Source organism: Argiope bruennichi, chromosome 7 (genome assembly GCF_947563725.1).
Source record: "Argiope bruennichi chromosome 7, qqArgBrue1.1, whole genome shotgun sequence".
In the NCBI taxonomy this organism is placed as follows: domain Eukaryota; kingdom Metazoa; phylum Arthropoda; class Arachnida; order Araneae; family Araneidae; genus Argiope; species Argiope bruennichi.
In genome coordinates this window covers 71,161,666-71,179,200 of record NC_079157.1, presented here as the reverse complement: position 1 = coordinate 71,179,200, position 17,535 = coordinate 71,161,666, and the positions used below count along the sequence as shown (strand labels likewise).

Sequence of the window (17,535 nt, the reverse complement as noted above, 5' to 3'; positions counted from 1 at the left end):
AATCAAAAGTAAATTAACAGATATATAGCACTATATTAAATTTTCTATAAAATGAGCGATCATTTAATCAGAATTTCCTTTAACATTATTTTTTTGCTCCTCTTTATAAATGTTCAAATATCTCAAATTCTTTATAACAATTTTGTGTTGCAATCGACAATCTGAAATGGATCTTCCAAATTTGCTATGCTTAAAAATGTTTCTTTTAAAATGATTACTCATTTTCATTAACATAAGTTGATGTTAGTAATCGATTTCTCTATACCTATCTACCATTATTCAGGAACTTTTGATAATCCATTTCTTCTGAGCTTCTAAATTTATGATCTTATATAAGCTTTAGCCTAATATCTGTCACGCGAACTTGGGGTGAATCTTCACATGTTCTCGACAAATAATCCTCATGGAGCAAATAAACACATAATTTACAATTCAATGCAACCAGTCTTTTAATTAACATATATTTAAATGAAATAAATGTTTTCCAAAGACTGGTTCTTCAGATTTTTGTGACTCCATTGGCTATTATCTTCTGCAAATTCGGCCATGTTGGAAGTTGCTGGAAGAAATCCCTGAAAAAAGAAAAAAATGGATACTAGTACTAGTCAATTATAGACATTTCTTATGAGAACATTTTCTAATTTTAGAGAGAAAAAAAATTCATAAATATTCTCTTTCAGATGTAATAGAACTCATTTATTTTTTCTGATTTCTTAGTTAATTTTATTGTTTTCTATTCATTTATTTCCAAATTGCTTTCTATAGTTTTTATAATCTTTTCCTTTTTTTTAACAAAGAAGAAAAGTAAATTAAACCGCAAAACACCTAACAATTTAACATTCCATTTTTTTTTTTTACATTAGTATCAAACATATTATCTATTGTGCGTTGACTAACAAATTAATATTATTCTTGAACTCGTAAGCAGATTTTAACTTATATATATCACTAATCGGTCAGATTTTGAAGTCATAATGCCGTCATTTTTTTGTTGTTGTTGTTGTTGCTTTAATTTCGAGGTAATGCAAGGAATTTTATGATTATCACTATTTTTTAATACTTTACAATGTTTAAAAAAATTTTAACACAAATCTATAAAAAGAATTCTACCAACTTTCCGATAATTTTTCTAAAAAATATAGATGTCGAAATTTAATTTTACTTCACATATATCTTCATATTTGAATTTTTTTTACCTGATTTAAATAAACTTTAGTGAAATTTATGTTTAAAATTAAGTTGGACTTAAACGGGTTGATTTCAAATTTTGAAGCAGGAAAAAAAGATTAGGGAATTGGTAAATTATTTAGATGATATTTCAATCGGCCTAGTGATTTTAATTGCTTTATAATTTAATGTAAGGAATAAATTTAATACACTAAATATAAATTCTAATATAATTTAACTGGGCAATATAAAATACTGGAAAGATATTGATAATAAATGGAGTGATTACGTAATATATTCGATAAAACTATCGTAAAGACATTTTGATTGTTTACAGAAATCTGATTTTCTTTTTATTAGCTATAAAGTTATGTAATAAAGTTATGCTGTATTTGGCTATTAGAGTCAGGTCCAATGATATATAATGCCATTAAAATCTATATTTTATGTCTATATATATTTCATATTATTCTATATAAATTTTTTTCTTTTTGGTAAGTTCAAGAAAGTGATCTCAATATTTTTACAGTTATAGCTATCAAAGGTTGATAGACATTAAAGCATTGCTGTTTTAATAACCTGACATATGTTCTGTTTATTAATGAAGCTTTCTAAAAGAGTCAAGTCCAATTATATATAATGCCATTAAAATCTATATAGTTTTCATCTGTATTGTCTTTCATGGTATTGTTATTTAATCACTGATTGTATAAATTGTTCAAAAAATAAACCGTCTTTTTTTTTCTACCGTTCAACAATGGGAGAAAACTACGCGATTAAATACTTTAAGAAATTATAAAAACGGTTTCAATTTCAATGCAAGAATGAAAAGTATTACAGACGGTTATACAAAAAATATTTTTTTTTTAAAAATCCTTAAAACAAAAGGAATAGCTTCACAGCAATGAAAATGTTATTATTACTAAGATAATTCTTTCTAACTTTAAAATGGTATAGAAGGCAGTATATTGAGCAATAATATTTTCGGAATTTAACTTGGAAAAGCATGGAAATCCCCCGTAACTTTTAATTAACCTAACTTCTTATTGAACTTTCAATTAAGATCACTTCTAAATGTACATTGTTATCTTCCTAAGTATATTTGTGTAAAATTTGGTGTCTTTAGAGTAAATTATCTCCCCTATAGAAAGCTTACAAATATTCTGATTTATTATAAGAAAAGAAAAGCAAAAGTAATAAGTACAATCTTTTAATATTTAAGCATATGTATTGCAAAACTATTGTCTATAGATTTTGTTGTATAATATCATTTTATTTTCATTGGTTAAGAGGTTCGGTTTCATAAGATTTGGCACAATATATTTCAGACAGTAAATTTTCTTCTGCCAACAGCAATTTTCTAAAAGAGTAAATAAATAATTGGAAATGAAAATGAAAATTGGAATTAATTTAATTTAGAATTTAAAAATATTTTCTGCAAGAGAGATTTTTTTTGAGTGATTAAAAAAAAAAACATTTCGAGGCTGCAGAGTTAGATCTGTAGCTGCATGGTTCGGAATATATCGAGCTAGTAACCTAATTTTACAAAAAAAAAAAAAAAAAAAAAAAAAAAAACTCGCTATCTCAATCGTATGATTGCATTCTAAAATCTATCGTCCATATGAAAATCCGTTCAGAATTGACATGGCGTGGACTGGAGGGATGGATCTCCTAACTGCGCACTGACAGGTAATTTGGAATGATAGAAATCTGTTCCCCAGTTTCGATATGGTGTTTCTAGAATGTGAGTAAAGAGGAAGAGCCTTGGGTTCAAGAAAGTTAGACTTGCAGTGTTCTGTTAATGCCTCAAGAAGCTTTGGAGAAACTTTCATGGAGGAATTTTAAACAATGTGCAAAACATGAAATGCCTTGGACCGTTTCCACTTCACTAGTATGGTATAGAGTTGATTATAAATGACCGGATTACAGTGAAAGCTCAAAATGCCTTTAAGTTGATATGATATGATGGTACAAATAGCAAAGAGTTGCTTTCAGTATTCTTTTCGTAATTTGATTATTCTAAAGAGCGATATAATTGTAACTGTAAAGAGAGATTTTAAAAGAAGAGGGAGAAAAAAACCTTAAATGCTTAAGCCTATAAATTTCTAACTACAAAACTTACAAGAATGGAGCTGATATCAAGTATTTGACATCAGTCGTTGGGAAGCCATTGAAGTTAGAACCACAAGCCATGGTGTATGATCCAATATTTTCAAATGCGATCCAATCACCAACATTCATATCTGGCAGCAAGGCATTTTTAATCACTTGATCTACACTGTCACAAGTTGGTCCCCAAATAGTAGTCACTTTCAGCTTCGAATCAGCTGAATCCTGAAGTAAATTTAAAAAAAAACTTGTATGGAGAAAAATTAAGACATGAATTTTATTGAAATCTATAATAAATTTTAAAAAACTAGTATGGAGAAAAATTAAGACACGAATTTTATTGAAATCTATAATCCGAATGTAAATGATTTTCAATAAACTAGGTTAAATTTTTTTTTTAGTCATATAAAATGGGATTCTATGTTGTAATGAGGATGAATGGGATTGCTATGTGGTAAAATATGACTTGAAATACATGAAATAAAATTAAAAATAGTTCATCTTCACTACATTCCACAAGAACGACGTTATCCTTCTCTTATCCATCCTTTTTTTACGTTCAATGGATGTGTTAACTTTCTGAGATCTAAGAGAATTTCTATTTGATGTTCAAGAACTTTTTTGATATCTTTTAATAACTTGGAATTCATATAATTAGTTATATTTAGTCATGGTAACAGTTTTTATAATGTACAGATAATGAATTATTATGAAAGTTTTTTTTGTTTTTCTTGTTATTGGACATAAAAACGAGTTTTTAAATCTGAACGAATTGTTTCCAAAATATTTAACCGCAATATTTAAATGGTTTGTATTAAACCTTTATGCATTTCATAAAATTAATTCTTGAAATTATAGATTTTAAATATTATCATCATTCACAATCTTCAATAATCGATTAATTATATTAATTGAATATATAAAATTCGAATTTCTTGATAAAAAAAAAGATATATCGATATCTGCTTAATTTTTTTCGAACATTCTTCCTTAATTGTTACTTATAAAACATAAAATATTGATATATTGTCATTTTAAGTTTTTTCGAACATATTAATCTATACTTATAAATAAAGCTCAATGTGCGTGCGCGTGTTGGGATAAACTACAGACCAGGTCCTTTGATCTACAGCTACCAAATTTAGTACATGTATATACCTTAGAGGTCGGGAATGTGCACCTGGGGTCACTTTTTTCGAATTTTTAATTAGTTAGTTAGTTAGTTTAATTATTAGTTTTATTAGTTAATTTTTAATTATTAATCAAAAACTAACTTTCCAGCAAAAAAAAAATCTTCCATTTTCCCCACCGCCAAATGAGTAAGGCTTCAGTTTTTTTTCTCCCAACAGTAATGAGGCTAGGGTTAACATTTTTCGGCCGATTATTTCAAACGATTCTGTTTGTTTTCTTAATGTTTGATGCATTTAAAATTAAACATTTTTAATTAATCCATCTTTCAGATTCATTCTGAAGTACTTTTGAATTAAAATAACACAGAATAAAGGAAATTAAAAATGTCTAATCTGCATAGCGTTACCCCAACTGGCGTAGAAAAATTCACGCATTTGCGTTACCGTAACTGGCGTTGAAAATTCACGCTTGCGCATTGTGTTCTGATTGTTGACATGACAACCATTATCAACGGATGATTTAAATTATTTTTAGGTTAGTTGCATGCTTTTGTAATTAAATTGTATTTATGTTAGTTATATATTTTTTGTATATGCTTATAGTTTTAAGTACATCGTTTTTTAAGTAGTTTTTTTTAACCTGTTTTCAACTGATTATTTTGAACGATTCGTTTTATTTTATTAGTGTTTGATGCATTTAAAATTAAACATTATTAATTAATTGATCTGGTTATGATGAATCTGAGAAAATTTTGTTGACGAATTCTTGAAATATTACATAAATTAAGAAAGATATTCTTTAGTGCCCATAAAGTTTAAACGCTCAGTGACTCTGTTTTCAGTAATCATATTACAAAAAATACTTTGTTTCAGTAAAAAATATTATTACATTAATTACAGATTAAACCTTTCCAGTTTAATTTAAAGTATAAATTCTATGGGAGCTAACAAAAAATTAGAGAGATACATATTACGTTATGACTGAAGGCCTTTATAATATTATGAATGAATTAATTATATGACTATCAAAATCTGAAGTTTTAATTTATTTTGATGAAGAATCTATTAAAGTTGGAATTGCGTAAAATATTTAATTATTAAAATTTAAACGAACATTAAGATTGGCGAACCGGCTGGTCGGCAAAGGCGGCTAGTTTATAATGTTATAAATATAATTTTATGATATATAATATTATAAATTAATATTAAACAATATAAATTTCCTAATTTAATATTATAAAATACCTATGTGTTTAGTTGCAAGCATTAATAACATTTTTACTTTCATTATAATTAAAATTATAATTAAACACATTTTTTGGTTCGAAATTAAAATAAAATAAACACAGTCAATTTTTAAATACCGTTCTTGAATTACAGCACAACAGCTCATGGAATAAAACGATTTGGAACATAATGGATTCTTTGAATATTAAAAAACTAGCATATATTAATTTTTATAAATATTTCTGTCCGAAGCAAAAATACTTCAACTTACCACTAAAGGTGTTGGTATCCATTTGGTATTATGGTAGATCAAGTTATTGAATGCAGCATAGACGCCTTCGTTGATAGTATACATAGTGCAAGCGTTATTGCCTGAAATGGAAGAGTCTGTGTTACTTCTTGTGGTTTATGTACAACACCTTAAACAAAATTCATAAAATTGAATTCTAGTATTATTATATCCGCAAATATTAAAGAACTTACTGTTCCTTGCGGGAACTTCTTTCTTGCCAATAACACTGGTAAGCAAAGTAAAAGCAGATGTTATGAAGTATCTTCCAGGTTCGGCAAGGATTTTAACCCCGCAGCCAGGTGGAAAATAGCAATCCAATGCATGATTGATAGCATTTGCAAACTAAAAGAAAACAAGTTGATACTGCTACACAAAAATAGTTTCATTCAAATTGCAATACACTGGTATTGTTTAAAATGAATTTAAAAAATCAAAGTTCCGTTACAAATTTCAAAATATGATGTCTTTTATTTTTGTTATAATAAATTAATAATTGTAAATACGTCATTGAAATTCTATTTCGAATATAAAAGTGATGCAAAAAGTAAGGTTCGTAAAATTATCCAATTAATCCAAAATAACCCTAGAACTTCATTAAGTGAAAAATCTTTCCTCATTTTTTGGGATTCTTGCTATCATTCATTGTGTATCAACATGAGAAATATCCTTCCGTAGAAGATTAATCCCGAATATATAATTCGAAGATTAATTCACTGAAGTCTTCTACTATGGGTCCAGGAAACATTGTCATCGTTTATCAGAAATAATTCAAAAACGGAATTTATTAATTGGGCAGAAAGATTTATTTTGTCCAATTGAGAGAATGGGATTTAATTTTTCAGATCGAGGTACTAAATGGCATTCATTGTAGCAGGATGAAGATATTATTGTGGAGAAATAAGAGTCGCCGAACTTTCACAGAATTCTTCTCGCGCAGAAAGAATATTCTGATAGACAGAATTCCACACCGCTAAATTTCTTCTAGTAAAAAAATAATTCCTTCTGGTAAAAAAAAATCTGTAACTAACCCACTCTTGTTCTTCCATTTGTTTTATATATGTACTGATTAACAAACAAACATAAATACGTTTGATACTCAACAATTACTATTCTTTCAAAAAGTATTTCTTCAGTTGAAGTTATTTAATTTTAAATTATGTGTTTCATACCATTTTTTAAAAAATTTTATTCTTTGCAATTCTTAATTCTATTCTATATCCTATATATATGTTATGCGAATATTTCTCAATAGAGAAGAGCCTATGAAGGTGAATTAAACGATTAATGAAGGCTGTTTAATTAAAATGGGTTAATTTGATGCCATGAGTAGCTGGCAACTATATTTCTCTTATGAATATAACGACACGAGACGATTACTATAAATAAATTTTTTGCATTTTCTTATTCTCATCATTTAATTTACTACCGGATAGGATTACTATAAATAAATTTTTTGCATTTTCTTATTCTCATCATTTAATTTACTACCGGATAGGATTTAAAAGCATAAAAATTTTAATTGAATAAAAAATTAAAAAACAAAAAAATCAGCTCTATCCAGAAAAATTACACCCACCTCTACAAACGATATCGCATGGTCTCTGTGACCGGGAAATCCACCACCAATATCTAAGACGTTCATGGTGAATCCACGATCTTTTCCCATGCCGAATACTTCCTTAGCTCGCTCGATAGCTTTATGGAAAGCTAATGGGTCCTGGCAGTTGCATCCCACATGAAAACTGTGGAGAAATCAATTCACACATCAGAAATAAAAATTGGTTCGTATCGTTGCGAAGTATGTGTCTTACGTATTTACAATTTGGTTTACAAATGAATTTAAAATTGAGATATTGTAATATTCATCAACAAATATTTTGCATACAAATATTTTTGAAAACAAAAAACTTCTGCAAATTATAAGTAATTATAAGTAAAACATGCTTTACAATTAAATATTGATACTATGGAAAAGTTTGCTAATCCAATGAGGCAATTATACCAAATAATATTTCTATATATAAAAATTAAAAAAACCCAGTATATCTTTTTGTTTGAAAATGAAAACATAAGTATATCCAAAAACTGTACTCTAGTGGTTAATTGAGAATATTATTAAAGTCATTGGAGCTATATCTTAGTTTTTTCTAGAATTCTTGTACTGTTGCTGAGAAGTGTAACGAAATAAGTAACCTGCAAAGTAAATTTGCTTTGCATAGTTAATTTCGTATTTTCCCACAAAATAAATTATTCTAGAAATCAGAGAAAGATTTATTCAAAATAAAATTAATGATGAAAACTTTTTTAATACATTGCATATGTTATAAATTTTTTTTTCAAAGACTTTGAATTTCTGAAGCAGAACTGCTGAAAGTAGACCTTTGATTAATTATCCGATTTTTAAATATTTGAAAATTAAAAAAAAAAAACATTCTGTTTTTTTAAAACACGATATCGGTTTTGTTTCGAATTTATTTCTATTCTGATAATTTTCAAGAAATTTAATTATCTATATTGTTACTCTATTTTATAATCATTTGAGAAAAAAATTAACAAATAGTTTGAAAGATTGCAGTTTATCAAAATTAACTTCCTTAGAATAAAAACATAGAATAAATTAATCAAGTTATAAAGACTCTTTAAAAAATTACTATAATCTTTCATTATGCATCAAGCACATTAGTAATAGCAATGTGATATTTTCAATGCATATTGATAAAAATGAGGTGAAAATGTAGTATTTAAAAGTTTCAATCCATTGGCCAATTTATTTAGTATTACTTCCAAAGCTTCGCCTAAAAATAAATTTAAAATATCGTTTGACAGAAGAAAAAAAAACCTGTCCAACATTTTATTTATTCCTCAGCAAAGGAAGATTTATATTATCCGTTAACAAGATATTTGCTGATATTGTAAGACTTCTAAAACCAATCATATTAACAAAATAAATACAGTGGAACTTTCTAGAAAATCTATTAAATTTATGAAAAGCTCTTATTGAAAAAAACTCCATTTTTTAATTACCGAATAAATTGCTGAATAAGTATTTTATAAAGATTTTTTATTCTTATAAAATATAATTAAAAAGATGGAAATTACTTGTACATTTCAAAAGTTAATTAACATTAAAAAATAAAGGTTTATAATTTATAATGTAACTTAGAAATTATGGCATCATGATAAATATTTCCAAGATGTTCCAACTGAAAATATATGACGTCATTATCTATTGAAAATAAAATTTATAAAACCGATGATCGAAGAGATGTTTTTATAAAATCGTTTGCTTGGAAATTACATTCTGTAAAAAATTGCAGATAAAGAATATAACTAATTTTTTGAAATGACAACCATGCACAATTTCACAAGGAAAATTCGATAATGAAACTTGGAACAATTTAATGAATACATGGGAATGGATTATTGGAAGAATGTAATAAGAAAATTAGAAATATCTGAATTGCTTTCTACAATAGAGTAAGTATATCTAAATTATCTTGATATTTTAAATAATTTATCAAAATTTTACAAATTTCTTATGAAAATTTTAACCATGTATAAAAAGAATAATTTATAATGAATGAATGTTTACTGTTTTGCTTTTAGTAAGCTGAATTGGTTATAGAGTGCTGAATATTTAAATTATTTCTAAAAATTTAAATATTAAATTTACCCTGCAATTTTTTTCAAAAGATTGAACATTAATAAATAAATGTGTGGTTTATAAGACAATTTTTCAACTAGGATGCTTGATTTATACTTAAATTGAAATTATATGCGTTTATATAAATACAAGATGTTTACATAGGATTTAAAAAAATTCTTTTAATAAGATATGACTGAATAGTATCTCCCGTTCTTTTTTGAATATGGCCCAAACCGCAGGAAATAGGCAAGAATGAGCGAGTGTAAATTTGTGATAGAGTATGGCAAAATTTCGAATCAGATATAATTGAAATCTTTTAAATGCGAAATTTTAAGAATAGTATTACTGATTTATGAAGACAGACAAGTTTTATCAAAACCGAAATTTATTCTGCCTTGCAGAAGCTCCTATGGTGTTAAACTATTTCTGTGTGTGTTAATAATATATTTAAAACTTAATGAAATTCTTAGTACAGAACTTTACAGCAACTAAGTTGTCATCATTGAAAAGATAATTCTTTAGACTTTAAAAAGGTATAAAATTATTTTTCTACGAGAATATTTTCTGAAATTATTGTGGGAAAAAAACCCCTCAAAATCTAGCATAATTTTTAATTAATTAATTTCATAAATAAAAATTATTATTATTTTAGACATATTTTTATATTAAAAGCCCGTACTTAACATTTAGATGCCTTTGAAATCTAAACTAAATAATTCGGTTTTTGGAGATAATTTTAATTTGAAAACATTTAACAAAACTCATGCAAAATGAACTCTTGTTTGAAAGATGTTTTTGTTTCATATTCGAAGATTAATTCAAACTGTATATGATATATAGTGAACATAATAATGCTTTAAGAGAAATTTCAGAATTATCATTGATATAATTACAAACACTAATGAACATTTAAAGCTTTCTGTTCTATACAATGACTTATAAATGCTTTGAAAATAATAAATATATTTTCATTTTTCAAGTTTCGAATAATTACTCATAACACTTTAAAATTTCCATTGTTTTTACGAAAATCTTTGACGAAACTTTATTATTCTAATTCATGAAAGAAATTATATTCTGTATAAATCGATAAATTTATCATATCGATTTGTTTGTTTCTTCTTTTTGTAATGTTTTTATGTATGTGTATGTTGATTTTTTTTGAAAAAAAAAATTCTTGAGTGGAGTTTTAAAAAGAAAAAAGTATAAAAAAATAGTTAAAATATAATATTTTTTTTATTTTCACACAAATTTTAAAAAAAAGTTTTTGCGTTGCATAATTTTTTCTATTATATAATTATAAAAATTAGAAGAGTAAATAATTAATTATAAAAAAAATTCCAAAAGATAAGATGGGCAGAAGACTTTTTAGGCATTCGGCAAACTTCTAGTTATTAACAATTAAAATTTTTTTTATAGTACTTACAGGAAAAGGTTTTTGAAGACCATTTCTTAAAGATTTAATAAAATTTAAACATATCACTCCTTTCTTCTTAGCAGATAATTTTTTAAAAAAATATTTCTATATTTACCTTACGCCAACAACTTGAAGATCCAAATCCTTCGCTACATCCAAAAGATGAGCGACTTCATCGTATTCAGCACCGAATTTCAACGACAGCTTCAGTATCGAACCACTATCATCTACTTTTATGCGGAGAACAAGTCTGAAATATATATAAGAAAAATATAAAATATAAATTTTTGAATAATTTTCTAAACGAATAATAATTTTCAAAATAATTGATGATGGATAACACAGGTTTGTACACACATTTTTGGAATAATCAGTGAAAATTATATAAAAATCAGTTAACAAAATTAACGGTGTTTATAAAAATGATCTATTTGCAGTCCTATTAAATTAAAATCCTAAAGAAATTTTCTAATAATTTCTATTATATTTTACTGTATCAATGAGATACTGAAATTTGGTTCTTAATTAAAAAAAGTGAATGATTGTTTCAAAATGTTAGATTCCACAGTTTTATAAAAGAACCATTGGGTGTATATTGTATTTTTCAAAAATATCCTATAGTAAATTAATTTTTTCCTGTTTTTGCTTAATTGGAAATTCAATCAATTACGTATAATTTCGGGTTATAATAGGAAAACATTTCAACATTTAGGATTCTTTTCTTCTTTGGTGGGAGATATATTAAAGATGATGATGATGATGAAGAAGAAAACATTTAGCGATTCACAAAAAAAAATTCTCTAATGAAATTAAACTGCTGAGATCGAAATTAATTATAAAAAATGATTTATTTACTTAGCATCAGGATAGACTTTCTTGATCTTGTGCAATTCGGTTTCATTGTCGAAGGTCATAAGGTCTACTCCTGTTTGTTCAGCATATTTCAGATGAAAAGGTCCTTTGCAAGTGTTAGCATAAATTATGCGAGATGGTTGCACTCCAGCATTAAGCACGGTCTCTATTTCTTTCTAAAATAGATATAATGTTATTTAATAGTCAATTATAAACATGAGCTCTTCATTCTTTGGAAGGAATAATAAAGAATTATCATAACCCTTCAATTATTAAAATAGATATAATGTTATTTAATAGTCAATTATAAACATGAGCTCTCCATTCTTTGGAAGGAATAATAAAGAATTATCATAACCCTTCAATTATTTAATCACATTTGACGCAAAATTCAGGGTAAAATATATAAAAAACAACAACCTGAAGTCAGTTTAAAAGAAAAAAAATAACGATTTAATTATTTTGTATCATTTAATTAAGGCCTGTTTTTAGAAGTTTTTCACGCTTTAACAATGCATCTTTAAATTTCTGGTCTTTCAAAAAATTTTTTAATTTAATCGAAATAAATAATATAAATAATTCTTTAAATTATTTATACTTCCCTTTGTAATAATAATGGCTGTGTATTACAAAGTCTCTGCGATAATTGACATCGTAGTTTTCTGAAATCAAGTTGTTTGCCTATGTTAGTTAAGTTGATTTAATTTTAAACCCTATAAATAATTAGACATTTTTGAATTTTTTTGGCAATGAAAGCAAGTAGATAATGTACAAATTTTTCCTGTGAATATTAAATTACAAATTCGCTTGATACACAAATAAGAAGTCAATTTTCTTAGTTCTTTATAGATATCAATACTGGCGAGTGAATTTAGAGAAAAGTATTTACCTTGGTGGTAACTTAATTTTTAAATTATTAAAAAAATTATAAATTTTCTTTTAAAAATAAATTAATTTACTGAAATAGTTATTTACTTACTTGTGAAGAGCAGTCAAAGCTGACTCCCAAAGCAGCTAAGACATTCACAACGACTACATCAGGGTTGCATTTTACAGCTGAAACATATGCAATTTTTAGTATGTCGGGAAATATAAAAATTTATCATCTACTTATGGTGTTCTATTAGTATGATATACTTATTTTAATCTAAGACATAGCTAAAATATGCCTATTGATTTAAAACAATTATTTAACTAAATATAAAACATATAATTTACCATAAAATGGCTCCACACGAGGCATAGCCTCTTTCCATTCTTTCCATTTCATGACCACATCTCCAACATCGACTACATAGAAGGGTTGTTCATTCTCCTTGAAAAAAAAAAAAAAGCTTTTTGAAAAAATTTCTCGCGCTTTCTAGTAAAAAATCTCTAAATAACCATCCATATTTTGACATTATGATGCATTAATCTATAGAGAGAAATCATTTGCATCAAAAATTAGAAATATTTGTCCATTCAAGCTGAAATTTCTTTGAATATAGCAGGGTTTTTTTTATTTTATGCAATTCTTGTTGACAGTGTTGATTGACGCTTAACTATATAATTTAAAAGACTGACCTCTGATTAGTTGTTTCAGAAAATCTTTAAATAGTTTTTAACAGAGTTCGTTTTTATTTGAAATTTATGTCAACCTTTAAGTACAGAAAAAGTATACGACAAATTAAATTCAAAAATAGAAAATTGAATTCTCTTCAACAAATTCTCTCAAAAGTACCTAACTTGAGCCATATTTGCGTATTGGTTTACTCCGTAAGTATTTTATACATGCATCGCCTCGTTGTAGACAGCATTCAAACCGTTAAAGCTATCGATCATATACTTCTCAAAAGTTGCGGCAGACAAGATTAAAAAAAAATAACAACAAAAAAAAAACACTGAAGTAGTTTGTTGAAGTAATGCAAGCTCAGTTTTTATTGTTTGCCTTCTCAGCATCAGAGCAGGTGTCTAAATACTGCTTTCAATAAGAGAAAGCTAGAAATATCCTAGCTAGAAAAAAACTAGAAAAATAAAAATAATAATCGTACTTAAATATATATCCTTCCTAAGGAGAATAGTATATAATATGAACCTACCATGTAACCGCTAGACTTAACGAAATTAGAAAAAAGGTAAGAGACACTTAAGAGTATTATTTTCCATAACTGTTAAATTAATGCTTTTAATGAAAGTTGTAATGAATTGCAAGAATATTATTTTTTTTAAGCATGAAGAAAGAATATTACTCAAAGACAAATAGGGGAAAAGTTATTAATAAATATTTAACTTTACTGCATATGGCTAAAATTCAACTGATTACTTTTAACCCTGAATTCGTTGCAAACTCTGGTTGTTGAGAAATAATGCATTAAAAGACATAATGAGTTTTATAGTTGACATAATTTTATTTAAAATGCACTGAATTTCATTTGAAAACATATATAGTTCCTACCTTCTCCTGCAGCATTTGCCTGATAACTGCATCGTTGCGAATAAGTGTCTTCATCGTTGCTAATTAGGTTGAAAAAAGATGGATATTTTGCTGCACTAAAAAGTATCCGTTCACAGCCTCCCTTATAAAAGCTATATGCTGCAAGAAAACAAGAGAAAAAAATACGTTTACGAAAGTGGCTAATCAAAGTTAAAAATTATGATATTTAAGTTTTAACTAAATTTTAAAATGAGATTTTTCCCCCTTACATTTTTAGCTTAGACCACGACCTTTTAAGAATAGCAAATAATTTTCTCCTCAAAGTAATTATTTGTGAAAATAGTAATAAATCAAATAAAAATAAAGCAAATGAAACGAGAATTTTTTTCTATTTGCTTATGTTAGACACACTAAAAAGAGTTAATACTTTTCGGATTTAAAATTGCAAGAAAAGAATATAAATGAATTATCATGATATTGACTAACCATTGTATTGCCCTATATAATCTATTAATTAAAAATGTCTTATTTTGAAGTAATATCGGAATAGGAATAGACTGATCAATTTAAATTTTTCTTAATAGAAATGTAAAGGACATTTATTTTTATTCTATCTGATAATTACTATTCATTACACTATGAGATTGTATGAGCAATGGTTAAATCTAAAATTCTCTAAATATATAAATACAATTGAAGTTTCTGAATCAATAATGAAATTTTAGATTAGCATATATCAAAACTAAGACTATCACTGAGTAATATGGCTCTTACAATAAACTAGCATCCACACGTCTTTGTTTTTCTGAATTATTCACATTTTTATGAAGATTTTGGCATGAAAAGGCATCTTGGAGATCTCATACTGCAGAATGGTAAGTGATAAAATTTTAACTGTTCCTGTTTAACGATGCTATTTGCCAGTAGTTATTGAAATTCTTTTGATAAAAATATGAATTTCATAGTTAATATTAATTACTTTTATTTATATTAGCTCAAATATATTGAGGCAGATTAAATAAAGCTGCATACTAAATATAATTGGATAACATTTCTTAATAAAATAATTTAAGAAAAATTATAAAAAATATTAATACTTAATTAATATAATTGTAATATCATCAAAAAATAATTAAGACATTGATTAAATTTTACTTTTTTAGTTACATTACATTCCTTTTCTTTAAATTAGAGCTCCATGTTTAGAAATAACCAAAACTGCAATAATATTTTCAAGTCAATTCCTCCTAATAATTTTGCTGCTATTATAAAAAATTTGAATCATTTATTGCTATAAGCTAGGCTTGTATATACGACCCAATTCAGATATCAATCGATTCAGCCAATAAAGTCAACAATCAAGGCAAAATTCGTTAACTAGGATCTTAATAAATTTGCCTGGAACTAAGCTTTAACAGATGTCTGATTCGTAGTTTACTAAGATAAAGTGAGCCGTTTTCTGCTGCTTACAGAGGATCTCGAAATCCATTTTGTTACTGCACGAGAATTGATTATAAATGACAATTTCTATTGTCGACAACCGAGTATCGTGCTGATACGTTATGAGAGAAATTAATTGAGAGAAACGAAAACTAAAGTTTCATGTGGCTTATGATGATAAATCCTTATTCTATGACTCTATGCAAGTAGTTTCATTCATTCGTTCATACTTGCATTCATTGTTCTTAATCCTACATTTAGGGCAATACTTACGGACTGCAAGGTGAATCGGATGATCAGAGACCGAGGACCTAGTGGAACTAAGATTTGAGATTCGGTTGGACCGGGCGTGATAAAATAGTCTAGCTCGAGTCATGTGACCGAACATCTCCGCCCCCATCTTACTCATACTCTCAAACAAACAGTTCCAGAGAGTACTGGTTTTCAAAGGTGATTGCCTAAAACAATTTCAATGTTTTTATCTGACGAGAATATTATTAAATGTGAAAGTAAACAATCAGAAAAAGTGTATAAGCTTCCAGAAAAGCCAATAAGTAATAAAATCTGTTAAGTTCCTAATAACTATTTTATTGACTTTGTTCTTGTAGTGCTTTCAGAAATCTGAAAAAAAATATTATTTCTGGTAGAAAACATACCCATTGAGATGTAATTACTATATCATTTAATAAATGTAAAAACCCGAGACCTCAAGTTTTAGAGTCCTAGTGGACCATTAACGATGTTATCAAAATGGTGATCAACAATTTTTTTCAAGCTTCTTTTCTTATTTTCATCTATTTAGCTTATATTCTATTAATTTTATTATTATCAGATCTAATAGAATATTTTCACAATTAAAAACATAACAACAGAATTTTTACTCCGACGTACATGATGTGCAATGAAAGTATTGTAATTGTTAAATAAAGAATTCGAACTCGAAGGTTTGGCTAAACCTCCCTGAGTTCGAAAAACATATTTTTTGTTATTGTACTTCTGTCTGTGACAAGGATGTCTGAAAAACGCTTTGAGCAAGACTGATGAAATTTGGTACATGGTCTTTGCATCAAATTTGGATTCTATCAGATTTTGAGTGAAATCCATTCAAAAGAAATCTGTCTGTCAACTTATAATTTAACGTAATAACTACAAAACGTAAAAAGCAAGATGAAAAATATTTCGTATACAAATTTAATATGTAAAGTTTGGACCCCTATTAAATTTGATACCAAATTTGTCAAGGTGCTGTCTTTCTGTCGGTTTAAACTTTGGCAATAATTTAAATTCGACAATGATATTAAATGTATGAAATTTGATATGGGATTTTGTGAATACAATTGTGGTTTTATATCAAATTTGAGTTCTAATCAGTTGGAAAAAAGACGCCTAAAACACAAATTCGATTTTCAGATACCTATCACTAATGCAAGGATTAATTAATATTTCGTAACTATTGTTCGCCAACGCCATGCAAGGCATTCACATTAAGGTAAAGCACACACACAAGGCAAAAGTTCACAGTTACACCTTTATTAGAGAGTATGCACGAAAGTTTTCTTGAGTTCACTCCCGCTGGTTGATTTTATATTTTATAACATTCTCCAGATACGACTTAATCAAGATTAAAATAAAATAAAAACTATTTTCAAGTTTAGCTTTAGTTTAATGCAAGCCGCCTTTGGCGACCAGTTCGTTAGTCCAGGTTATCACCTTTTTAGGTTGCTAAATGATTAATTTTTTATTTGATATGACTGAAAAACATGAATCCAATCATTATACAGGAAATTAAAAAAGCACATATATATATATATATATATATATATATATATATATATATATATA

The 17,535-nt window shown here is 26.8% G+C and overlaps 1 protein-coding gene across 1 annotated transcript; it reads right to left on the bottom strand.

The window, feature by feature from the left end:
* Window positions 1-431: 431 nt before the first annotated feature.
* On the bottom strand, window positions 432-16,095 carry LOC129975212 (ornithine decarboxylase-like). The gene is made up of 11 exons (XM_056088202.1): window positions 15,967-16,095; window positions 14,275-14,412; window positions 13,059-13,155; window positions 12,820-12,896; window positions 11,844-12,016; window positions 11,104-11,238; window positions 7,502-7,667; window positions 6,117-6,267; window positions 5,905-6,005; window positions 3,290-3,501; window positions 432-572 (listed from the first exon to the last, which is right to left on the bottom strand). The coding sequence occupies exons 2-11, from the start codon at window positions 14,326-14,328 to the stop codon at window positions 500-502; spliced, it is 1,239 nt and encodes a 412-aa protein (XP_055944177.1). The 5' UTR covers window positions 14,329-14,412; window positions 15,967-16,095; the 3' UTR covers window positions 432-499.
* Window positions 16,096-17,535: the final 1,440 nt, after the last annotated feature.